Below are 26,432 nucleotides of genomic sequence, written 5' to 3'. Positions count from 1 at the left end.
TTTATCATTATTTATATCATTATTGTACTCAGGTTATGGAGCAGCAGGTCAGCATTGCTGTCCCTATACCAGCTGAAGGTTCAGGAGACAAAGTGGTGACAAACTGCCAACAATGAGCTACTATCAGCTGCAGCTCTTTGTCACAATGTAACAATGTAACATCCTTTGTAGACCATTGAATTCATCCTGTTCTGACCATTATGACATTTGTCAAATGGAGATCACACAACAAACATGACTTACTTGATGCTGACAATGTGAAGGCTTCACTCCACTCTGTTGAAGAATATGAGTCATCTCTGCGTCGACTCTTACACATGTAGTCTCCACTGCTGGACTCAGAAACTCTGAATGTCACATCATTATTGTGTGTCCACTGTGTGGGTGTCCTGGGTCCTCTCCATCCATACTCCCACTCAGTGGTTTCACCTCCTTCCTGCACCTCACATGTCAGAGTGATCGTCTCACCTCTGAATATCTGAGGCCAGTTGGGTTGTTGTTTTACAACAACTTTATTGGAAACTGTTTACACATATTAACAGTACATAGGTTAAAACAGAGATACAAATAGAAACATGAAATCAACAGAGAAACCTTAACATTGTATGTTTGATAATCATGACTGAATGTAGTAATTTAGTTTACTGTATATTTAGTAAACTAATTTACTGAACTTACGAGTTTTCTTAATGGTGACATCATCACTTATATCAGTGTAGTAAGCTGGGTTTCCTCTTGTTCCTCTGCAGCTGTAGATTCCTCCTTGAGATACTCTGATATCTCTGTTTTGTTGATCTCTGATTTGAAGTTCAAAGGTTCTATGGGTTCGTCTGAACCACTCATATTTCCATCCATCAGAGCTCTGCACAGAGCAGGTCAGTGTCACACTGCCCCCTACTGGTATGATTGTTGTTTCTACTGTCAGTGTGGCCCTGAGTTTATCTGCTGTTATGAAAATTAAAGTAAAACAGATACATACATTTAAAAAAAAAAAAAGCATATGTTAATGTCATAAAACCTGCTACTTGCAGGAAAATCTTCAAAATTCTTCTATTTTATTTAGTCAAGAAGCAACATGTTCATAAAAATTATAAATGTGTTGCAAAAATGAGCAAAACCAGAAAGTGCTTAAAACTGATGCAGTAGATTGAGATGAATCTTTACCAAATGAATAAAAAGAAGTCAATAAAATAAAGTGAAAACTGTTCAGTCACCTTGAGTGTGTCCAGTGCAGAGGAGTGTACAGAGCACTACAATAAAGACAGAGACTTCAGACATTGTCAAACTAAACAAACCTTTCTTAGATAAACTAAACCAGCTCCACTCTGATCTAAGTCAGTGCACTAAAATCTAATCCAGTCTACAAACAAACATGTTGGTAACAAACATGAGTCCTCTGATCACATGACCTGAAATGGTACAAACGACTGATGCTCTGTTCTTCTTACTAAAACATGTTTATGGATCAGTATGAATCAAACAATAGGAGTCAGTGATGTACTCACAGAATAGGCCCAGCTCACAGAGCAAAGTGGCTCCCATCCTCACATCCAGCAGTGACACGTCTGAAAACTTCTACAACTTTCTGTAAAGACAGCGAGTGAAGCAGCAGCACAGCAGATACCAAAGAGCTGTGAAGACCACAAACACTTTTTATAAGTTTTTGCTTCCTTCCTTTTACACAGACAAAGCAACAAGATCTGACCACAACATACTGTCACATGTTTATTGTCTCCTGCTGCTGCAGAGACATGTTAGGCAGATTTTTTATGAGTAGATCACAAGTTAAAGTTAAATGTGAAGTCCTTTATTTTACACCCAGAAACACAACAAGAACAGAGCTCTGGCTGCACCTTCACATAACATAACATACTCCCTCTTGCCTCAAATACCGGGAACATTTTGGTTCTACAAGTTAATTGTTTATTTCATAATTACTTTGTGTCGTATGAATGATCATACGGGAGGTTTTTATCAGTAGGAAAAAGTGTAAAAGCTGTGAAAATATAAATAAAAGTCCAAAAACTTTTTCTACTTGCTTGTTTGTGGTGAGCAGCAGATCAAATTGAGTAAGAATTATAAATGGCTTCATGCCACATTCAGGCCAGTGACTCATTTATGCGCTCAGACACGAGCAATACCTCTGTGTTACATGCACACATTTCTGCATCTCTGCCATTTAAAGACACTTTGTACATAGTTTATTTTATGTAATATTCAATACTGAACTGTACATTTAGTCTTTTTCAAGAAGAAATTTTTTATTCAGTGTTTTCATAAAAACCTTGTTTTTATGCATTCACTGCTAATAGGGAGAACGTATGAGGTTTAAAGCCTGGAAAAGTTTGAAACCTTTTATTCTCCACAATGGAAAATGGCTAAAAAATAAAAATGCGTATCACATTATCTTCTAATTTTATAAATCCTGCATTCAGCTTTGCAGTCGCCAACATCAGTGAAATGTAGTCAGATGCTGCTCATTTTATGTGTTCACTTGTTACTTTTTCTGACACGCTTGCATTTAAATGCGGCTCCCCGTCTATCTGCATACCTGGCCTGTACCACCGTCTTCAGAACGTCTGCCCTTCTTTCACATAATGGTGTGATCTCAGTCTTTGCATGTGATTGGCTGATTGTGTGCCCATAAAAATGAAGTTCCACCTCTTCCTGCATGTATTCTCTGCAGGACTGAAGACTCAGCTCCCACACACCGACGGGCCAGACACATGAAGCCACTGTGGATGACTGTATTTTTTTGGGATAGACTAAGACATCTTACCAGAGTTATTGGAAAGGTTTTATCATGGCTGAGATTCTACCTGTCCGGGTGATCTCAGACTGTTAGTTGTAAAAATGATCTCTCTCAGACCTGTGCTGTGAGGCAAGGGGGGATAAATACAACAGAAAAACACTGGATAAGAAGGTTCAACATTCAGAAAGTTATTTTATTGTAGACAGAACACATGCCTCCATAAACACAGATTAGGAGAGATGGCTATCGTATAACAATATGGTGACCAAATGAAAACATCAGAGTCACTACAAAGTAATGGAGCAGTCTGGTTGCAGCTATAAATATGTTGTTTTTTTTTCTACTGACTGAAAGAAGCAGAAAAAATTTTTCTTCACACAATTGTTTTTTAAAAATTGAAAGTCTTTTCAAAATAAAGCACTTAGATGCCATGTCCAAAGCACTGTAATGCAAAGCTTTCAAAACTTGAAAGTGATTTGCATCTATTATTAGCACTTTGATTTTGAGTTCATATTATTACAATATTTAATGTTATGTTGCATAGGTTCTTCTTCCCACCCATAGTTACAATATTATGACCAAAAACCTTAGGGGGAAAATGAGGACAAGATCTACTGTTTTAATTACACTCTTAAAGTAAGTAAAAGTTTAATTTACTTAATAACTTAGGTTAGAATATACATCAGCTGTTATGAACTACACAAGTATAGGGTAAATAAATTTGCTGGGGAACGCAACAATCTTTAAATAATCTGTTTCCATCCATCAGCTCTACAAACCACTATAACCACTAATGTTGCAGTAAAACGACATTGGCACTTCTGCTCTCAGCATCCTGTAAAGAGAGGAAAAAAAACTTTTCACTGATTGTTTGTTTGTTCTTTTACTAAATTACTTTGCACAAAATGATTGGTATGTTTCAAATTAAGGTTAGCATGATAGATGCTCCCCGTACGGAGGCCTCTCGTACCCGTGTTCTCAGTGGTCTTCAACTGAGGTTGAAATACACGTTTATATTTAAGTTGGACATCAGTCACCCCTTGATCTCTCAGGATTGTTTCCAACTAAAAGAAAAATACCATCAAAGAAAAGAATTGTTTGACATACTCTCACTCACCTGGAAAAAGGGAATACATATGCAAGGATGCTCTTCATCGACTACAGCTCGGCATTTAACACCATCATCCCCTCAAAACTTGCCACGAAGCTCGTCGACCTCGGGCTGGGAAAAACAATCTGTAGATGGATTCTAAACTTCCTCACAAACAGGCCCCAGGTGGTGAGAGTTGGTAAGCATACCTCCTCACCACTCATCCTAAACACAGGCACGCCACAGGGTTGCGTGCTCAGCCCCCTCCTATATTCCCTGTTCCTAAACACGAGTCCAACATCATCATCAAGTTTGCGGATGACACAACCATCATAGGCCTCATCACAGACAATGATGAGACGGCCTATAGAGAGGAGGTGATGGCGCTGTACCAGTGGTGTCTGGAAAATAACCTGACTCTCAACATCAGCAAAACTAGAGAAATGATAGTGGACTACGGGAAACAACCAGTCAGGGAAGACCAGCCCATCCACATTGTGATGGCATGCCACACATGGTAAGCTCCACACCTCACCACCCGTTGATTCACTTTAGTTTAATTTACAGTCACTACTTTAAAATAGTCTACTTATTGTTTCTTTATTAAATGTATTTATTTTTCCATCACACCTTCCAATGTTTATATGGCGTGCACACATATTAACCTTGCAAGGTCAAAGTTCTGTTTTATGTTATATTAATACATCTTTCTTTGTTTGAGTTACCTGGGGGTTGGCTTCTCCTGTCTGGTAAAAGGTGTGGCAAAGGGCTGCGAGACCTGAAGTACCACTGACAGCCTAATTGGATTGCACCACATGCTTCATTGCCTGGGGGGTGTTTCATGTTTGTTTAATTGTTTTGTGTTAGTTGGTTATATGGCAGCCATCTTGTTTTCCCCCGTGTGCAGTGCTTTAAGTGGGCCGGTACGCGCCGGTACTCAGTACCGCCACCTCTCCATGCGCCCAGAACGTGCTTTTAGCATACCGGTACTCTCATTTGCACATCTGTTATAATCGTTTGGCTGCGCTGCCGCTTTTCAGAGCGCCCTTCACAAGCACGCTTCCTAATTCGTCCCACCGAGAGCAGAGACTACATTACCCATACACCAATGTGTTTTACAAGTGAAAAGCGCATGCGTCGCTTTTGCCGTTGTCATGTCAACAACTCAACGTGGTCCGGAGAGGGTGTGTAAAACGCGCAAACAGCTGCTCGGTTAAAATACAAAAACAATGAACACTTAATATGCTCTCCTGGCTTCAGACTCTGAGTAGTAAAAGAACAAGGTCAGAATCAGAGGACTCGCTGGCTGACACCCCACCGAGCCAGAATGATATCGCTGCAGGTCAGACGCAAGCTAATGAAAGCTGCACTAGTGCCGCAGCCGCGGACGACGGCACTTTTTGCGACGACGAGAATGACACCATTTCTACCGATGACAACAGCCGCGTTAGCGAGCATGAGTGGCCAGAATGTTGGTCCCAAGCACAAGTCCGGTATTTCTCCACAAATTACAAGTGGCTGATCAGCAGAAATCAAAAGTTGGGTTGTAGTGTGTGTAGTCAAGTTTGTGCTCGCGTGGATATGCAGCAAGGGCAGAGAGTGTCGCAGGAGTGGAGTGGGTGCTTAATCTCGTCTTTTGGAAGGGACAAGGCTGCACAACAAAACTCACTACGAAAGAAAATAAAAGAGCACAGAGACTCAACTTATCACAAGAAAGCAGTTGAAATAAAAGAGAAGGCAACACAAAATACAATGCAAAAACACATTGAAGATATGAGAAAGGCTGACTACGCTTCAACTTCAATGTGTTTAGAGCAGCTTATAAGATTGGCAAGCATGGGCATCCCTTTACAGACATGCCAATAGATGTCCAGTTGCAAGTCTTAAATGGTGTCAAGATGGGCAGAGTTTTGCACTCTAATAACTCATGTGCAAATATACTGGATCACATTGCAGCTGAAATGAAAAAGAAGGTAGTCAATGACATAGTGATGAATGAAAGAAAATTGTGTGTGCTCATTGATGAATCCACTACAATAAGTGGAAAGTCTGTGCTTGTCGTGTGCCTGCGGTCAGCTATTTCCAGTGAAAATCACCAACGTCACCTTGTGATAGGCCGTGTTTTATCAGTGCGTTGGGTTGCTTCAAGTGAGAGAACAGTGAAAGCAGTATGGGAGAACTACCAAGCTCTGCAGGTACACTTTACAAGTGCTGCTGCTGATACCAGCAGGGACTCAAGAGAGAGAGCAAAATACAAAGGACTCAATGATGTTCTCACTACTGTTTCTTTTGTGGTCTTGGCATCATGTACAGTATGACGCTCTCACAGAACTCAGTGACCTCTCAAGAATGCTCCAGAGATGGGACATGACTTTGGATCAAGCCGACAGGCAGCTGGACCGACAAATCCGGGTGTTTGAGTCAATGGTATCCACACCTGGTCCCTACACACAAACTGCCATTGAAGCTGAAAAGGAGAAAATCTTCAGAAATGTATGCCTGCATGAAAATCAGAGGGTTATAAAAATCAACCATGGCCAATTTTTCCGTAGGCTGGCTGAAAATGTTAAGTGCAGGATGACTCCAACAACTTCCTCGCATGTCAGTAAAACCTCATCTGAAAAGATAGATAGTCACCTCCTCTCAGACATCAAGGTCCTCCAGTCTGACTCCTGGCCTGCATCTCTAGATATTCAATATGGGGATGCAGCGGTCAGACGTTTATGTCAGAGATTCAGAGTTGGGGAGAGGGAAAGTGTCCTAGGATTTAGGGCGTATAAAGACCTTAAAGCTTCCAAGACACCAGCAGCCCTGAAGCCGCTTCTTACAGCTGTCCGCACCATTGCAGTATCAACAAGTGAATGCGAGCGAGCTTTCAGCTCAATGAATGATACTTTGACAGATAAAAGAAACTCTCTCGACATCAAAAGGCTTTCAAATATGATTTTCCTGAAATGCAACGGACCACCCTTGGATCAGTTTAACGCACAAACATATGTGCAGACATGGCTGGCACTAGGGAGGAGAAGTGCAGCATCCACAAACTGCGAAGCCCAAAGTCAAAGGAAAGTGGAGCCCAAAACATGCTGGAGCCTTTTCTAGGTAAAATGATTTGTACAGTATTTCTCATTTTTCATTTGGTGTACTGTGATTGTATTTTGCTGAATCTGCTTTTGTATATTTTTCAGGGGTAAAGAAATGAACCATCTTCAAGACTCAAGATTATGTTCTACTGTTCTATGGTTATTATGTTTGGGGGCGTTGCACCCCTGAACCTTCAGAGGTTTTTCAGGGTTTTCCCTGCCGGAATGTTATGTGAGAAACAGTTTCCTGTATGTGTTTCCACTAGCTGTGGTTGTTTCTGAAAGTGATCAGTAAACGTCCTAAAATTGGCACTTGAGTTTCTGAACATTTTTATCCTGAGGTTATAACACACACTAAAAAATATTTTATATGCTAGAATATGCAGAAAATAGGTTTAGAGGTTAAACAAATTTCTTCAAGTCAAAGACAGTTGCATATAGTTGATTTTTTTCTTGATGGAATGTGCATAAAATCAAAAGATTAAAACTAACAAAACAAGTTTTTAAAAGAGACTTTTCATTTGATTCAATTTTATATGATGTATTATGCAGAAAAATAGAATTGGGCTGAAAGGTCTATTGCTTCATTATGTATTCAGGTTGTGCATCATGTTTTTAAAAAGTAACTAAGCAACTAAGTAATAAATAATAATAACTACGGGGCGATCGTGGCTCAAGAGTTGGCAGTTCGTCTTGTGATTGGAAGGTTGCCGATTCGAGCCCCGGCTCAGACAGTCTCGGTCGTTGTGTCCTTGGGCAAGACACTTCACCCACAGCCTACTGGTGTTGGCCAGAGGGGCCGATGGTGTGATATGGCAGCCTCGCTTCTGTCAGTCTCCTCCAGGGCAGCTGTGGCTACAACTGTAGCTGCCTCCACCAGTGTGTGAATGTGAGAGTGACTGAATAGTGGAATTGTAAAGCGCTTTGAGGGTCTCGAAAAGCGCTATATAAATGCAATCCATTATTGCACAGCTGATTTAAATGGCTGAATTACCTCCTCAGCATGTCTGGAATTTCACCAGAGGCCTGGTAATGAACTAATCATTTGATTCAGGTGTGTTGACCCAGGGTTATAGCTAGATCCTGCAAGACACCGGCCCTCGAGGCCTGAAGTTGTCCACCCCTCAAGAGAGAGAGCAAAATACAAATTAGTTTATAATTTATTTTATGTACATTTTGTTAAAAAAAAATTTCAATACCTTTTTGCACATTTTATTTATGTTCAGTAGCTCTTTCTAGCTCAAGCAAATCCACAAACTAATAAAATGATTTATTATTTTGTATAAGGTTGTCTGTTGACTGTTGTATATAAAACCCATTCAATATAGTTGTTGTTACCTCAGGGGAGGCGGAAAAAAAATAGAGTACCGGCACCTCTTTTGGGCCACTTAAAGCACTGCCCGTGTGTGTCATTTGGTTTAGCTAAACTGGTATTTAAGTTCCCCTGTGTGTCATTTCAGCAGGTCAGTTTGTCATATGTTTGTTTGAGGCTTTAGTTTAGTCTATTGAGTTGACCTCTTTTATTGGTCTGCCTGTTTAAGTTTTGGCTTTGTTAAATATATTTTTGGGTCAATAAAACCCCTTTTTTGAATTAAAACCACCTGTGTCCTTTATGCTTTACTGCTTGGTCCCTGACACCCATCAACAGTGTCAAGGTTGAAAGGGTCAGCAGCTTCAAATTCCTTGGAGTCAACATCACGAGGACTTCTCCTGGACCCTTCACACAGACACTGCTATCAGGAAAGCTCGCCAGTGGCTTTACTTCCTGCGGAGGCTGAGGAAGTTTGACATGAACGCCAACATCACCTCAAATTTCTACAGGTGTGCAATTGAGAGCTTGCTGACGAGCTGCATTACAGTTTGGTACGGAAGCTGCTCTGCCAGCAGCCTTAAATCACTACAGAGGGTGGTGAAGGCAGCAGAGCACATCACTGACATGAGGCCTCCTGCCATTCAGGACATTTATCTTCAGCGATGCCTCTGTAAAGCACACAGCATCATCAAGGACCACAGCCGCCCAGCACATCAGCTCTTCTCCTTGTTACCATCTGGCAGACATTACAGGAGCCTGTCTGCTCGGACTACAAGACTTAAAAACAGTTTCCACCATCAAGCCATATGACACCTCAACCACAACACTTAAACACACACAACACAGAAGCTACCCTGCAGCTTCACAAGTACTCTGTATAATCTGCACTGGTCACTCCACTCCACAAAAAAAGTGCACATCTGCCCTCCCCACACATTCCTATTTAAGATTTTCTTTATTTAATCACTAGTGTGTACATATATTTATATATACACACACACATATATATATATATATATATTATTTATTTATTATATATTATTTATTTATAATATATATATATATATAGTCAGTTAACTGAAAATCTCTTTTTTCTTTTACTACATGTTATTAATATTTTGCTCTTACTATTTTTCTATTTTTTTTTTTTTCTACTGTACCATTCTGCTGAGTGACTGTCTTCTGCTCATCAAACACATTTCATTGCGATGTTGACCCTGTGCTAACTTGCATATGACAAATAAAACTGAACTGAACTCTCCAGATTTAGCACACAGCTTCATACCTGTCTGTGTAACATTAAGATAACTATAATAATTAAACCATTTTTAAATCATCAGTTGGACTTTGAGGAGATACTTAAGTGTTGAATTTAAATATTTTTATTTAGTTTCTATTACTTTCAAAAACAAATGCACACAGACCATAATGTATTATGTATAAAAATAGAATTGACAGTCTTGCTAGACCTCAGGGATGAGTTCATGATGTCATAAATAACAAAGTGCTTCAGATGTGCTTCACTGAAAATATTACTCTTATTATATTTTTGACTCTACTGAAGACTTTTTGCATACTGGTATTATTTTTTTCCGTAGGTAGTTTTTGGTTGATGTTCTGTTTACTGTAATTTTATGAACTCTTGCAGTATAACCAGTTTCCCCTGGTGGACCCTTGAAGCTATGTTTGTACCTTCTGTAGGAATAGGCTGGAAGTAGTAGAGTCAGTGAGATCCACATCAGACTGCACCTTCATCTTTATGACCATCTTCTTTAGCTTGAGACCTGCAGAATACAAACCCAGAAAAATAATCTCAGCCATTATTTCGACTGTCTTGATGAATGCTCTTACATCCAGGAAAGGAAGAAGAAAGTTGTTTTGGTTCATCTGAGCGTTGTGTTGATTGCGATCCTTCTTATGAATATTATTATTTTTCTATCCGAGTTTTGACATCACACTTTTTCCAAGAAATGATTTATTGCTTTTGTATTTCAGGAACTTACCGCCTTCACAGATAAATGTTCCTTTCTGGTTACAGTCAGCTGGTACCCAGCGTCCCTGCTGTGATCCTTCCACAGAAACACATTTTCCACTATAACTTCCGCCTCTTTTCCAGTACCTGAAGGAGGTCTTTGTTCCATCTGACCAGTACCAGGAATCTTTAAACAGACCGAACCACACTACGTTTGTAACTGCAGCAATCGCTAAATTTTCCTGTGCTGTATGCACACATGCCAGATCAGTGTGCTTCTGCCTGCACAGATCTTGACTGTTTGGCCAGGTTTGTCCCTGTGTGTAAACCACATACTTCTTGCTGCCATCCTGCTGAACTAAAAACATACAAGGAGAGAGGAATAAAAGGAAGTTAGACATCATTTTTCTTCCAAGAAAAGTAGAAATCAGGTAAGATTTTTAGAGCCAGATTTAAATTTAGGAGGGCCAAAGTGTGGCTAAATGCCTTAAACCATTGTAATTGTGTATTGATTCATATATGTGCACACATTTAAAAGAATCACACCTGGGCTATCATTTTGTGTGCTACCCAGCTAATGATTTTTCTTTCTTTGTTTTAGATATAAGAAATATAAATTCATATTTATCTTCACCATTAAATAATTCACATCAAAATCCTGAAGGTTTTATTTCAACTTAATCACTGTATGTAATTGCATCAGTTTACATTTGCTTTAAAGATCACTGTGTCATTTACTCACTTTCATAACACACATAAGCCATGGCAAATCCACACTGAGCATCATTCCAGAGGCCGTTATCATACATCTGTCCACATGCCTCAACTCCTCCATAGTTGTTTGGTTCACCAGGGCTCCACTGGGTGAAGCTCGTTACACCGCTGCCATCAGACCAAAGCCACCTGTTGGTCTGTCCATTGTAAAGTCCAATCCATGACGATGTCACGTCCAGTGTGTTGATCAGCTGGTTTTCATCATCCATGTTATTTATGGTTGCTAAGTCGGTGTACTTTAATCTGCAGAAGCTCTGAGCCTCATACCAGGTCAGGGATTTATTGATGAAGTGATACTGCTGAAGCACTTAAAAAAACCCAGCAGATTAGCCTTTCTTTCTTCAATTAAAAACAGACAAACTGCATCACCAAAGAGCATCAACTTTCTCATGCATAAATACACATCTGATTACTCAAGTTAAACCTACCAACCAAAAATATATTTTGTTTCCCATCTCATAACTATTTTATTCTAAAATACATTTTTTGAGTTTGTTCCAATGAATTATCTGTCTCGTGAAATCAAGAAACATGAAATAAGGAATTTAAGAAACAAGCTGGTTTTAAGAGATGAAAAACGTCTGCAACTTTAAAATATTAATTGGTTGGCAAATCTGAGGACTATAAATACCTTGGAGTACACATTGACAATAAACTGGACTGGGCTAAAAACACCACAGCACTTTACAGGAAGGGCCAGAGTCGTCTCTATTTTTTGAGGCGACTGAGATCCTTCAACATCTGCCAGAAAATGCTGAGGATTTTCTATGAGTCTGTTGTGGCCAGTGCGATCCTTTATGCTGTTGCATGCTGGGGGAGCAGGCTGAGGGTCGCAGATGCCAACAGACTTAATAAACTAATCCGTAAGGCCAGTAATGTTGTGGGGATGGAGCTGGACTCCCTCAAGGTGGTGTCGGAGAGGCGGATGCTGTCCAAGATAAAGACAATGTTGGATAACACCTCCCACCCACTCCATGACATGCTGGTCAGTCACAGGAGCACGTTCAGTGAGAGACTGAGAGTACCGAAAAGCATCACTGAACGACACAGGAAATCTTTCCTGCCTGTGGCCATCTCCCTGTACAACGCATCCACTTAACACACTGTTTGCTGCTACAACTACACATGTTTCTTTTCTAGCTATTTATTAATGAGTGACTTATGTATATATATATATATATATATATGTATATATATATATATATATATATATATATATATATATATATATGTATATATTGTACTATTCTTAGTTAGCGTATTGTCTGTCTTGTCTTAATGTTGGTTTATGTTGGTTTATAATGGAGCACTGTAACAAAAAAATAATTTCCCCCAGGGATCAATAAAGTATTCTGATTCTGATTCTGATTCTGATAAACACGTCAATCCAGTAGGTCTCGGGAATATTCAGTCAGAAACAGATCTGCAATAAATGCTGGCCAAGAATTCAGTTCAGATACTGTATGGCTCGAAACCCAACCGTGTCCTCTTGGCTTGAAAAACAAAAACAAAACAAAAAACTGGAAATTATTAGATTATCCTGATCTTACTACTTTTGTCTACTTTTAGTTTTCCCTTTAAGTATGACAATGTATTAATTCACTGTCATTATAATCACCAAAAAATCTCCTCAATTTTAGTAATATACAGCTGGGTTTATCATTGCTCAAAAAAAATATAAAAATGTATTTGACATAACTAACAGACGAACTCTCCTCTCCAGCACCCTGGCATAGACTTTCCCAGAGAGGCTGAGGAGTGTGAGTCCCCTGTAGTTGGAACACACCCTCCGGTCCCCTTTCTTAAAGACTGGATACTGGTCATGGAGGCTAACAAGGGCTGCCCAAAGAACATCTGGATTAAGACATACGGCTTCAAAACGTTTTGGTGCTTTACAACAAACCTTCTCAGTCGCCATTGCCATTGGCAAGCAGTAGCCGCATAGACACCAGTAATTTTCCCTCACTCTCTCGTCCTTGTGTGACGGATTGTTTTCATCTTCATCTAAACTAAGTGCAGTTGACTATTTTCATTCGCTCTCTCGGGTTGCTCTGGTTCAAACTGGAAAGGTTACCCAGAGTGCATTGAGAAGTAAATAACAATGGCGGCCTACTGGTAAATCGGTTTTATGTAAAATGTGCTTAAAAGGAAAACATTTGGCGTATTTTAATACCACATATGTGTTATTGAAAGCACAGTACATATTTTAGCGCAAGAATTTCTTAATAGCCAGAGTCCTATCGGGCTTGGTTAAGACATTCTTGACATTCTGTGTTTTTTGGACTTGGAGAAGACTTTCGACCGTGTCCCTCGGGGGATGCTGTGGCGGGTGATCCAGGAGTAATGGGTGTCTGGCCTATTGCTACGGGCCATTCAGTCCTTACACAACCGTTGCAAGAGCTTGGTCCGCATCGCCGGCAACAGGCCAGACTCGTTCCTGGTGGGTGCTCCGCCAGTGCCCACTCCGGGTCAGGGACGAGTTCCTGTCCCAAGTGGAGGAGTTTAAGTACCTCTGGGTCTTGTTCACAAGTGACGGGAGAAGGGGGTGGGAGATCGACAGACGGATTGGTGCTGTGGCCGCCGTGATGCGGACACTGTACCAGTCTGTCGTGGTGAAGACAGGGCTGAGTGTAAAGATGAAACTCTCAATTTATCAGTCGATCTACGTCCCTACCCTCACCTATGGTCACAAGGTGTGAGTAGTGACCAAAAGAACAAGATCGCGGATGCAAGCAGTGGAAATGGGTTTCCTCCAAAGGGTGGCTTGCATCTCCCTTAGAGATAGGGTAAGAAGTTCAACCTTTCAGGAGGGGCCCAGAGTAGAGCCGCTGCTCCTTCACATCGAAAGGAGCCAGTTGAGGTGGTTCGGGCATCTGACAAGGATGCCTCCTAGGCGCCTCCTGGATGAGGTGTTCCGGGCATGTCCCACAGGGAGGAGGCCCCGGGGCAGACCCAGGACACGCTGGAGAGATTATATCTCTCGGCTTGCCTGGGAACGCCTGGGTGTTCCCCCGGACAAGCTGGAGGAGGTGGTTGGGGAGAGGGAGGTCTGGGCTTCTCTGCTTGGGCTGCTGTCCCCACAACCTGGTCCCGGACAAGCAGAACAAAATGGATGGATGGCTGGATGAAAAAAAACTAAACAAAACACTGACTGAGCTACTGCAGTGCATGCTTGTTTACCTGTTATATTGGACCCTGCTGAAAGCAGTGCAGTTCTGGTGGTGGTCATCAAATGCATTATGAAAATTCCTGCAAACCAAAGAAGAATGACTAGCACTCATCTACTGAATATTGCCATATTCAGTTGATGATATATCCAAACTGAATGTATAAATATATCATCTTTTTTGTTATTTTCTATGAAGTTACAGAAAGAGTAAAAAGAGTAACAATTGTTTTACACATGTATGATAATTAATTAATTTAAAACTGAACACATAACTTGACATATAGGCTTTGAATCACCTAACTAAATTCCTAAGTAATTCATTATTCAATGATGCAGTAGGTAGTAAAGATGAATAATAAAAAGAATTGTTCATATCTAATGTATTGTGAAATGGAAAGTTACAAAAATCCTAACTTTGACATAATAATTTACCATCCATTTTTTTACTTCTTCTTTCTTCCCCATTTGTACAGGATGGCTAAATCTTTCTATAACGATTACACACAATAACTCTCCTTTGATGTCGATGACACCAATTAACTGAGCAAGCTTAACATTTCCTATAAATTGTTTTATACTGTTTTTTTATTTAGGCTTGCAAAAACCTTGGTGTTAGATTTGTTATAAATGCAGAGAATCATATCACATTTGGTCTCTTGGCATGTCTTTTTAATGGGGGGTGTTTAGAGTTCTCTAAATACCATTTTCAAATCTTGGCTCGTGTGATTTGGCATTTATCAATAGTTGGTCCACGACCCTGTCAGGGACACTTCCAATAGGGCTTAAAATCTGGGACACTCCACCAATTCTTCTCAGAATGGAAGAAGCTTCTCAGATGATAGATGAAACATCGTCAAGAAACTTAAAGGAGTCCAGACTCTTTCCAAACTCCTTAGATTGCACTGTACTCTGTCATAACACAGTTAAACTCTATTATTCTTGTGGAGTTTCAATGACACTATGGGAATTGTATGTAAAATGATGCAAATGAGTCACTGGATGAAAAGATCTCTCTGACTGTGATAGAAATTGCTTCTTAAAACTCTGAAAAGATGAAGTTTGCAAAATTTCAGTGTTTATAGACCAAGCTCACTGTTTGTTTCAAACGTTTGGTAGCGTATTGTATCACCAAGCTAAACTCTACCATTGTTATTGAGTTTCTATGATACTGTGGACTTGCATGTAAAGCAATACAAATGAGTCACTGAATATAAAAATCTCTGTGACCAGATGTCACCCACTGTTCCAACCCTGAAAAGATGTTTCTAGGTTTTGCAACATGTTTATAGACTCATATCATTGTTAGTTTCAAAAAGCTTTCAGTCATAATATTTTCACTAGTGATATTCGATGCAGTTTTTCAGCTTCTTTACCACGAAACCGTTTTTTTATTCTCAGTTTAAAAAAATAAATAAATAAAAAAATTATTTCATTCATGAAATCTTGTGTTTTTTTCCCTCTTTAGTGAGTTTATAAGACTAAATTCTCAACAAAATCTTTAAAAAGTTTGCTTTGATTTATTTCATAGTTAACTCTTTTTTATTTTCATCATTACTTCACAAAAAATGTTTTTACTGTTTGGATTTACCTGCACAAATGAGAGTTTTATGACCCATGGTTCAGAAGAAGTAGTCTAGAAAAAAAAGCAAAACAGCAACTTAATACTCAGTTTTCTCAAGTACAGCATACAACACCACATACACCATTTAAATATTTTGCAACCAGTACAGCAACAAGTACCAACAAGCAAATAAAGTTAACGGTTGATCTATAAATAATTTATACTCAGAGATATACAAGATAGATATACAAGTACCTGATGCGGTTCAATTTGCTTCTGAAACCTCCTGTGAATCTGAAGGTCTTTTGATTTACACACTATGCAAAGAAACTATGCAGACACAGAAACTTATTTGCTTATAGGTGTGCCAAAAGAGATTTAAAGAGCCAGTGATAGTCATTAGGCTAGTATAACCGGAGCAACCGGAGAAAATGAAGTAAGATTACATTTTAATACAATAATAATTTTAACTAGAAAAATTTGCATTTCCTGTGAAAATGCTGTGTGGATGCTTAAAGCTGAAGCTGTATGCAAAAACTAGCTGAAAAAGCTGAAAAGTTGCAGAAATTGTAAAAACTTTGCAGAAGCAAAGGAACTTTGCTAAAATGTAATAACTTAGCAGAACTGCAATATCTTAGAGGAAACATAATACTTGGCAGAAATACAATAGCATAGCAGAACTTAGCAGAAATATTGTAACTAACCAGAAACATGATAACTTCTCAAAAATACAAGAATTTAGGAGAAATAGTATAAGATAACAGAAAGAATATATTTAGCCAAAAATACTTGAACATTACAGAAACACTATGATTTAGAAAAATAGTACAACATAGTAGAAATACTGTGATTTACCAGAGACACTGTGATGAAGTATGAATATTGTAATTTTAAATTAATACTATGTTTTAGCACAAATACTATCATTTGGCAGAAATACTATATTAAGCACAAATCCTATAAAAAGCACAAATAGTATGATTAAGCATAAATACTACATTTAGTAGAAATACTATGTTTTAGCACAAATACTATAAAAAGAAGAAATACTATATTAAGCACAAATCCTATAAAAAGCACAAATACTATATTAAGCACAAATCTTATAAAAAGCACAAATACTATATTAAGCAATATAAATATCCCATAAAAATCCTTTAAAAATCAAAAATACTGTACTATGATTTGGTAGAAAAACTATAATTAATCAGAAATACTATATTTGGCAGAAATACTATATTTAGCACAAATCTTATAAAATAGCAGAAATAGTAATAACTTAAACAGAAAAATTGGAAAAGCAAAATGGACAGCTGAAAAAATGCTGAACATGCTGAGGGTCCCTCAAATATACTTGTTAAATGAAAAAAAATCAGCAAGAAAATATATAACAGCCACACAATCACAAATATGTACACATAAGGAAACACACATGCACAGAGACACACACACACAAGATCCAATTCAGTCAACCAGTCTAAATATATTGAATTTAAATCTTACAATGAGACCATCCCATTAAAAGGCTTTCTCTCTCTCTCTCTCTGACACACACACACACACACACACAGGGAGGGAGAAGTACGTTTCTAGCTCAGTCAAGCAGCCTGGGAGCTGCTGAATTTGAATCCACCAATCAGAGAGGCTGTGAACTTTTTCCCGCCAAAACAGGTGCACGCAGCACAGAGAGACACAGGATTTTTGCAGTCTATTTCTCGTAGTGCGGACTCCCTAATCCTAATCCTAACCTTTATTTAACCAGGAATGTCCCGTTGAGATCAAAGACCTCTTTTTCAAGGGAGTCCTGGCCAAGAGGCAGCACATTTCAAGACAAATACATACGAACAAACAAAGTTAAAATTACACAAAGCAATTACACAACTCAACTCAAACAAATGGCCATAATTTCCTAACCGTAGAGGCTAGAACGGTCATTCTTAGACCGTTTTGTTCAGAAGAGATGGGGGAATCTTCCAGTGTTGACAATTTATCATTAAAATATGAATTATTAAAGATATTTGACTTGTAAAGCACCATAACTGAGTAGAGGCGAAGCAAAAACTGCCTTGACTTGCCCTCAAACAACGCTTTCTAACTCTAAATCTATTTGGAGTATCAATATCATTCTTTCACCGTACGAGACAGCAGGCTTTGGTGAACAGTCATGGAAATTTTCAGGTCTCTGTGGAAATCCAACAAAAAGTTATGACAAGAGAAAAAAGTGGTTCATTTCCAGAGTTTGAAATCTGAAGAAATCTGAGCGAAGGACGAATTTCCTACCCTCAAACAAGTCTAACTCATTTCAGAACGGTAATAGGTGAGAAAGAAATTCTTGAATTGTGAGCGTCAGGAGTGTCTGAAGATATACTGGGACAAGCCTCATGTCTTAACTTTGTTTCGTTAAGGAGATATGACGATTCGAATATGCCTCTCATTACAGAAATCAAGCGGTGATTTTGAACAAACTCTCCATTGACTTTCTATGGAGAGTTTTCCGACTTTGTGTTGGTCTGAGGAGATTTGCAAAAGTCCTATAAGTCCCACAACAATGATAGTGACATTTCCTGAAAGCCAGTTCAGTTGTTCAGACATGAAGAGAAAACTGCAAAACCTTCAGTGGCACACTGGAAGCCAAGAGTATAGCAACCATAACAACGCATGTATTTTGTGAAAAATCACAATTTGGCAACTCAAAACTTTAAGAGGGATAAAAGTAAAATGGTAAAAGCTTTGAAAAAGCTGATTTATACCTGAATAGCCCAATAATTTGAGAACATTTTAAAGTTTGAATGGTTGTTCTACGTGAAAATATGAGGAAGTAGTTAAGTTTCAAAAACAAGCAAATTTTAGCAGAATTGCAGAAGTTTCCCATTCATTTCAAATTAAAGGAAAAAAGCTTAATATTTTAAAAAGTATAATAGTGAAAAATACCAAAAGATATAGCCATCATTAACAGAAATAGCAGAATAGTTTAAAACTTGAACGGTGAAAATAGCACAAAAATTGTGGAAGTAGATCCACGGCGAAAAGTGTACGGAAACACCAAGAAGGAACTCAATAGTGTGGATGCTTAAAGCATCTACACAATAACAAATACATTTTAACTGGCTAAGATGGCGCCGAGTATGGCAGCCTCGTCGCGAGCTCCCCCAAGCAACAGCTGGTTTTTGTGTTTAATTTTCCTTTTCCTTTATTTTTTCACGAGTAGCACATGTCTCCTTGTGTACGACTGACAAACCTTACTGGACATAAAAGACAGACTTTCTCATCACTTTCCGGAGTTCAAGTTTTGCAACACGGACCCTCCGTTTGCAGACCCCCCATTCATCTCACCTGAGACGCCTTTGTTCTCTGACCCTGGAGGCCGCAAACGCCGACGCAGAGGGAGAAGATCTGGCGTTCTGGTTCGACTGAGACGGTGCACTAGCAGACCACCGTTACCCAGTTTATTACTGGCTAATGTGCAGTCTCTGGAGAACAAGCTGTGCGAGCTTCGGGCACGGATCTCATTCCAGCGAGAGATGTGGGACTGCTGCGTGATCTGCCTCAAAGACACCTGGCTATCGGATAAGGTACCGGACTCTGCAATACAACTACCGGGGTTCTCTGTGCACCGTGCGGACAGGTCACAGGATCTTACTGGGAAAAGCATGGCTGGAGTGTTTACACACATCTTCAACCTTTCCCTCTCTCTGTCTGTAGTCCCAGCCTGCTTCAAAATGGCCACCATCGTCCCTGTACCCAAATCCTCCACCATCTCCTCATTGAACGACTGGCGACCTGTAGCCCTGACCCCCATCGTGAGCAAATGCTTCAAGAAGCTGGTCAGGGACTTCGTTTGCTCTTCACTACCCGACTCACTGGACTCTCTACAATTCGCATACCACCACAACAGGTCCACTGATGATGCCATAGCCCTGACACTACATACTGCCCTCTCACACACAGAAGAGAGACACGTATGTGAGAATGCTGTTTGTAGATTACAGCTCAGCATTCAATACCATCGTTCCCTCGAAGCTGGACAGGAAACTGCAGGATCTAGGACTGAGCAGCTCCCTCTGCAGCTGGATCCTTAACTTCCTGTCTGACAGACGCCAAGTGGTCAGACTGGGCAGCATCACCTCATCCCCCATCACACTGAACACTGGTGCTCCACAGGGTTGTATACTGAGCCCTCTCCTATACTCACTCTACACCTATGACTGCACGGCCACTAACAGCTCCAACATCATTGTGAAGTTTGCGGACGACACTACAGTGGTGGGTCTTATCACCAACGGTGATGAGACGGCTTACAGGGAGGAGGTCAACGCCGTGACCCACTGGTGTCAAGACAGGATATGTCCTTCAATGCACATATTAAACAATTATGCAAGACTGCTTTCTTTCCATTTGCACAATATCTCTAAAATTAGAAATATCCTGTCTCAGAGTGATAATGAAAAACCAGTTCATGCATTTTTACTTCTAGGCTGGACTACTATAATTCGTTATTATCAGGAAGTCCTAAAAACTCCCTGAAAAGCCTTCAGTTAATCCAAAATGCTGCAGCAAGAGTCCTGACAGGGACTAGAAAGAGAGAGCATATTTCTCCTGTTTTGGCTTCCCTCAGTGGCTCCCTGTTACATCCAGAATTGAATTCAAAATCCTGCTCCTCACATACAAGGTCTTAAATAATCAGGCCCCATCTTACCTTAATGACCTTGTAGTACCATATCACGCCATTAGATCACTTCAGGTTTCTGCCTGTTAAAAGAGAGTTTTTTCTTTCCACTGTCACCAAAGTGCTTGCTCATGGGGGGGAGGTCATATGATTGTTAAGTTTTGCCTTTATGTAATATTGTAGACCCTAGGGTCTACCTTAAAATTCAAAAAATGTGTCTGTTGTTGTGATTTGGTGTTGTATAAATAAAACTCTATGTTTAGATCCCAGGGACCCATCCCTGTTTCCCGGTGAAGATCCCCAGTATTGGATGATTGGAGAATAGCTGGAAGCAAGCAGTGAGTGAGTGAAGAAGAACGAATGCTTTCCCCCGTCCTCTCCACCTTGGATTCCCTGGAGTCCTGACCCCTGTCACACTTGTATATAGCACAGTTCCCTGCACTGTCTGTAAATACACCTGGTGAATGTGAAATAAACCCCACTGTGTCTCCTCAAACCGAAGAGTTCCACGTGTGAGTCCTCAGTGAACCGTGACAGTCACACATTGTACAGGAATTTTCACCCCCTTAGCTGTCAGTCTCACATTTTTAGCCCTTAATGGCTAGAGAAAGTGTAAACAGACAGGAAAGTGGAAAGAGAAGGGAAAACATTTAGCAAAGGGCCACAGGTCAGACTCGAATAAAAAAACATATATTTTGGTGTTCATAAATAATAATTCAACTAGAGCTTTTAATTTTACTTAGAAATTATATTTTGAAATTTCTTATATGAGTGAGCTTGGAGGAGTGAATATGTTCTCCCTCCTTCAGCTATCTGAGCATGTAAACACATGAGCATTTGGTGTGGCTGATTCAAGTATTGCACTTGTTAAATCTGTCAGAATTAATGCACAATTACGGTGGCCCCTAGAGACAAAGCACGTACAAACTCCAAAACACTTGAAAAACTCCAAAACACATGCAAATTCTAAAACACTTGCAAACTAAAAAACACTTGCAAAATCCAAAACACTTGCAAACTCCAAAACACTTGCAAACTCCAAAACACATACAAACTCCAAAACACTTGCGAACTAAAAAAACACTTGCAAACTCCAAAACACTTGCAAACTAAAAAAACACATGCAAATTCCAAAACACATGCAAACTCCAAAACACTTGCAAACTAAAAAAACACATGCAAACTCCAAAACACGTACAAACTCCAAAACACTTGCAAAATCCAAAACACTTGCAAACTAAAAAACACATGCAAACTCCAAAACACATGCAAATTCCAAAACACAACTGAAGTGCTCCAGGACGCTAGGGGCAGTGTTGAGCTCGATTTGCAAAATAAACGGCAAGTTTGTCTGTATGGGATGGTCTAGCCTCCGTCGCGCTTCCCAGGTTGCCTAGCAACCATGATACTAACCGCTGGAAACGTGTCATACAACTTGGTTTGACAGAAATGAGGGAGAACATATTTTGTTCATTTGTTTGTTTGTTTCTACAAGAGCTTTGTGTGATTTGATAAGTATCTGAGGCTGAGACCACAGGACAGTAAAACATGATTTTTGCGCTTCATTTCTGTACTGAACAGTTATTTCAAGATTAGTTAGTAAATAAGAATTAGCTGATGTTGTTCATGAGACTAAAGTCATATCACTTTTGTAATGTAAATATAATATGGCCAATATTATAGCTATTATATTAATCATTATTAGCTATTACAGCAGTGAACATGAACTCTGTGCCAAATACTGAGCTTCAGTACAGATTCAAGTTGCAGTTATTTATATGTCTTATCACCTTAAATCTTCACTCAAAGACAAGTATCTTTGACAGTGCATATATAGGTGTATCATATATAAGAGACAAATGTTGTTCCTTCAGTATGTTGGCATTACTAAATTTGGCTCATTGCTTACATATATTTATAAAAAGAAAATGTACGAGCTGTGATAACTGTTTCTGATAAAATGAAGAGTAGACTGATATATGAAATATTCCTTTATTGGGTGAGAAAATCAGACCATGTCATAACTGCTTTAAGTCATACAGAATAGATATCAGAGCCTTAAACAGGCTGACTTCGGCTAAATGGGTCAAACTGGGCAGAAAGTATACAAACACATAACATCCTTATAGAATATGATGTAACACTATAGACCAACTCACCTCAGAATATATAAAGCATATAAACAATTACAGCAATATGATGCAACAAACACAGCAGTGCTACTAATCCAAAATACTCAAAGCTTCATAGAACTGAAACAAACATTTTTTTTTAGGTCCGTTCTGCTGCTGATACATACTTTAGGTTTCTGAACTTGTTGCTGCCTTTCCTAGTGTGTAACTTGATTGGCTGCAGACTCCCATCTCTGCAGGACCTGTACACCTCCAGGACACTGCGGCGTGCAGCTCGGATCTCAGCTGACCCTTCTCACCCTGGACACAGTCTGTTTGACCTGCTCCCCTCAGGCAGGAGGCTCCGGTCCATTCGCACCAGAACCTCTCGCCATAAGAACAGTTTCTTCCCCTCTGCTGTCGGACACATGAACAATAACCGTATGACTGTTCCCACCACTAACACATGACCCTACGCTGTGTTCACTGCATCATTCCATGTTTTGCACTGATCACCACCTGCACTCATGTATATATCATGTATATATCTATCCACTTAGCACTTTTAATTCAATTTCAATTCAATTCAATTTTATTTATATAGCGCCAAATCACAACAAAAGTCGCCTCAAGGCGCTTCATAGATACAGAGAAAAACCCAACAATCATATGACCCCCTATGAGCAAGCACTTTGGCGACAGTGGGAAGGAAAAACTCCCTTTTAACAGGAAGAAACCTCCGGCAGAACCAGGCTCAGGGAGGGGCGGCCATCTGCTGCGACCGGTTGGGGTGAGAGAAGGAAGACAGGATAAAGACATGCTGTGGAAGAGAGACAGAGGTTAATAACAGATATGATTCAATGCAGAGAGGTCTATTAATACATAGTGAGTGAGAAAGGTGACTGGAAAGGAAAAACTCAATGCATCATGGGAATCCCCCGGCAGCCTACATCTATTGCAGCATAACAAAGGGAGGATTCAGGGTCACCTGGTCCAGCCCTAACTATATGCTTTAGAAAAAGGAAAGTTTTAAGCCTAATCTTAAAAGTAGAGATAGTGTCTGTCTCCCGAATCCAAACTGGAAGCTGGTTCCACAGAAGAGGGGCCTGAAAACTGAAGGCTCTCCCTCCCATTCTACTTTTAAATACTCTAGGAACAACAAGTAGGCCTGCAGAGCGAGAGCGGAGCGCTCTAATAGGGTGATATGGTACTACAAGGTCATTAAGATAAGATGGGGCCTGATTATTTAAGACCTTGTATGTGAGGAGCAGGATTTTGAATTCAATTCTGGATTTAACAGGAAGCCAATGAAGGGAAGCCAAAACAGGAGAAATATGCTCTCTCTTTCTAGTCCCTGTCAGGACTCTTGCTGCAGCATTTTGGATTAGCTGAAGGCTTTTCAGTGAGTTTTTTGGACATCCTGATAATAATGAATTACAGTAGTCCAGCCTGGAAGTAATAAATGCATGAACTAGTTTTTCCGCGTCACTCTGAGACAGGATATTTCTAATTTTAGAGATGTTGCGCAAATGGAAGAAAGCAGCCTTACATATTTGTTTAATATGTGCGTTGAAGGACATGTCCTGGTCAAAAATGACTCCAAGGTTCCTCACCGCGTTACTGGAGGCCAAGGTAATGCCATCCAGAGTAAGAATCTGATTAGATACCATATTTCTAAGATTTTCAGGGCCGAGTACAATAACCTCAGTTTTATCTGAATTAAGAAGCAGAAAGTTAGCGGCCATCCAGGTCTTTATGTCTTTAAGACATTCCTGCAGTTTAACTAATTGGTGTGTGTTATCTGGCTTCATGGACAGATAGAGCTGGGTGTCATCTGCATAGCAGTGAAAATGTATGCTATGTCTTCTAATGATACTGCCTAAGGGAAGCATGTATAATGTAAACAGAATTGGTCCTAGCACTGAACCCTGTGGAACTCCATAATTAACCTCAGTGTGTGAAGAGGACTCTCCATTTACATGCACGAATTGGAGTCTATTAGATAGATATGATACAAACCACTGCAGCGCAGTACTTGTAATACCTACAGCATGTTCTAATCGCTCTAATAGGATATTATGATCAACAGTATCGAACGCTGCACTGAGGTCTAGCAGGACAAGCACAGAGATGAGTCCACTGTCAGAGGCCATAAGAAGATCATTTGTAACCTTCACTAAAGCTGTTTCTGTGCTGTGCTGAGCTCTGAAACCTGACTGAAACTCTTCAAATAAACCATTCCTCTGCAGATGATCTGTTAGCTGTTTGACAACTACTCTTTCAAGGATTTTTGATATGAAAGGAAGGTTGGAGATTGGCCTATAATTAGCTAAGACTGCTGGGTCTAGAGATGGCTTTTTGAGTAAAGGTTTAACTACAGCCAGCTTGAAGGCCTGTGGTACATAGCCGATTATTAGAGATAGGTTGATCATATTTAAGATCGAAGAATTAATTAATGGCAGGACTTCTTTGAGCAGTTTTGTAGGAATGGGGTCTAAAAGACACGTTGATGGTTTGGAGGAAGTAATTATTGAAGTTAACTCAGAAAGATCAATTGGAGAAAAAGAGTCTAACTTAATATCAATGGTACTAAGAGTAGCTGTAGATAATATTACATCTGTGGGATGATTATTGGTAATTTTTTCTCTAATGATAAAAATTTTATTTGTGAAGAAGTTCATGAAGTCATTACTAGTTAACGTTAAAGGGATGGTTGGCTCAAAAGAGCTCTGACTTTTTGTCAGCCTGGCTACAGTGCTGAAGAGAAACCTAGGGTTGTTCTTATTTTCTTCAATCAGTGATGAATAGTAAGATGTTCTGGCTTTGCGGAGGGCTTTCTTATAAAGCAGCAAACTATTTCTCCAGGCTAAATGATGATCCTCTAGATTTGTGACACGCCATTTCCTCTCCAGATTACGAGTCATCTGCTTTAGGGTACGTGTTTCAGAATTATACCACGGAGTCAGGTACTTCTGATTTGAGGCCTTAGTTTTCACAGGAGCTACAGTATCCAGAGTCGTACGTAGTGAGGAGGTGAAATTATTAACAAGATAATCGACCTCTGTTGGGGTAGCGTTCAGATAGCTGCTTTGCTCTGTGTTGGTACAGGGCATTGGAGATGATAACAGTGGGTGGATTATATTCTTAAACTTAGTTACAGTGCTTTCAGAAAGACATCTACTTTGATAAAGTCTACTCTTCACTGCTGTGTAATCAATTATTGTAAAAGTAAATGTTATCAGGAAATGATCAGACAGGAGAGGGTTTTCAGGAAACACTGTTAAATGTTCAGGTTCGATGCCATATGTTAAAACAAGATCTAGAGTGTGATTAAAGTGGTGGGTGGGTTCTTTTACATTTTGAGAGAAACCAATTGAGTCTAATAACAGATTAAATGCCATGTTGAGGCTGTCATTTTTAGCATCTACATGGATGTTAAAATCACCCACAATAATTATTTTATCTGAGCTCAGAACTAAATCAGATAAAAGGTCTGAGAAATCAGACAGAAACTCTGTGTAAGGCCCAGGTGGACGATAGATGATAACAAGTAAGACTGGTTTCTGAGTTTCACTGCTGGGGTGGACAATGTTAAGCATCAGGCTTTCAAATGAATTAAAAGTCTGTCTTGGTCTTTCATTAATTAATAGGCTGGTGTGAAAAATTGCTGCCACACCGCCCCCTCGGCCTGTGCTTCGAGATTTCTGGTAGTTAGAATGACTCGGGGGTGTTGATTCATTTAAACTAACATAATCATCCTGCTGCAACCAGGTTTCTGTAAGGCAGAGTAAATCAATTTGTTGATCAATTATTAAGTCATGTACTAACAGAGACTTGGAGGAGAGAGACCTAATATTTAATAATCCACATTTCACTGTTTTACTCTTTGGTTCAGATGTGGATACTTTATTGTTCTTTCTTTGTGATTGTTTATGTTTAAGT

At 39.6% G+C, this 26,432-nt stretch overlaps 1 protein-coding gene and 1 long non-coding RNA gene across 2 annotated transcripts; both read right to left on the bottom strand.

Moving 5' to 3' along the window:
• Positions 1 to 702: 702 nt before the first annotated feature.
• Positions 703 to 1,582, bottom strand: LOC113019130 (uncharacterized). Its single transcript, XR_003271954.1, has 3 exons — positions 1,506 to 1,582; positions 1,215 to 1,250; positions 703 to 945 (listed from the first exon to the last, which is right to left on the bottom strand). It is a non-coding gene; the product is annotated as an uncharacterized LOC113019130 (long non-coding RNA).
• Positions 1,583 to 3,127: 1,545 nt separating this feature from the next.
• Positions 3,128 to 11,192, bottom strand: LOC113013893 (macrophage mannose receptor 1-like). Its single transcript, XM_026155117.1, has 5 exons — positions 10,952 to 11,192; positions 10,241 to 10,567; positions 9,930 to 10,021; positions 3,723 to 3,816; positions 3,128 to 3,587 (listed from the first exon to the last, which is right to left on the bottom strand). Exons 1-5 carry the CDS (start codon positions 11,190 to 11,192, stop codon positions 3,580 to 3,582), a joined length of 762 nt encoding a protein of 253 aa, XP_026010902.1. The 3' UTR covers positions 3,128 to 3,579.
• Between the last annotated feature and the right edge of the window lie 15,240 nt (positions 11,193 to 26,432).

Source organism: Astatotilapia calliptera, chromosome 3 (assembly GCF_900246225.1).
Source record: "Astatotilapia calliptera chromosome 3, fAstCal1.2, whole genome shotgun sequence".
NCBI lineage: Eukaryota > Metazoa > Chordata > Actinopteri > Cichliformes > Cichlidae > Astatotilapia > Astatotilapia calliptera.
The sequence above is the reverse complement of the archived record's forward strand: the minus strand, read 5'-3'. Positions and strand labels throughout refer to the sequence as shown.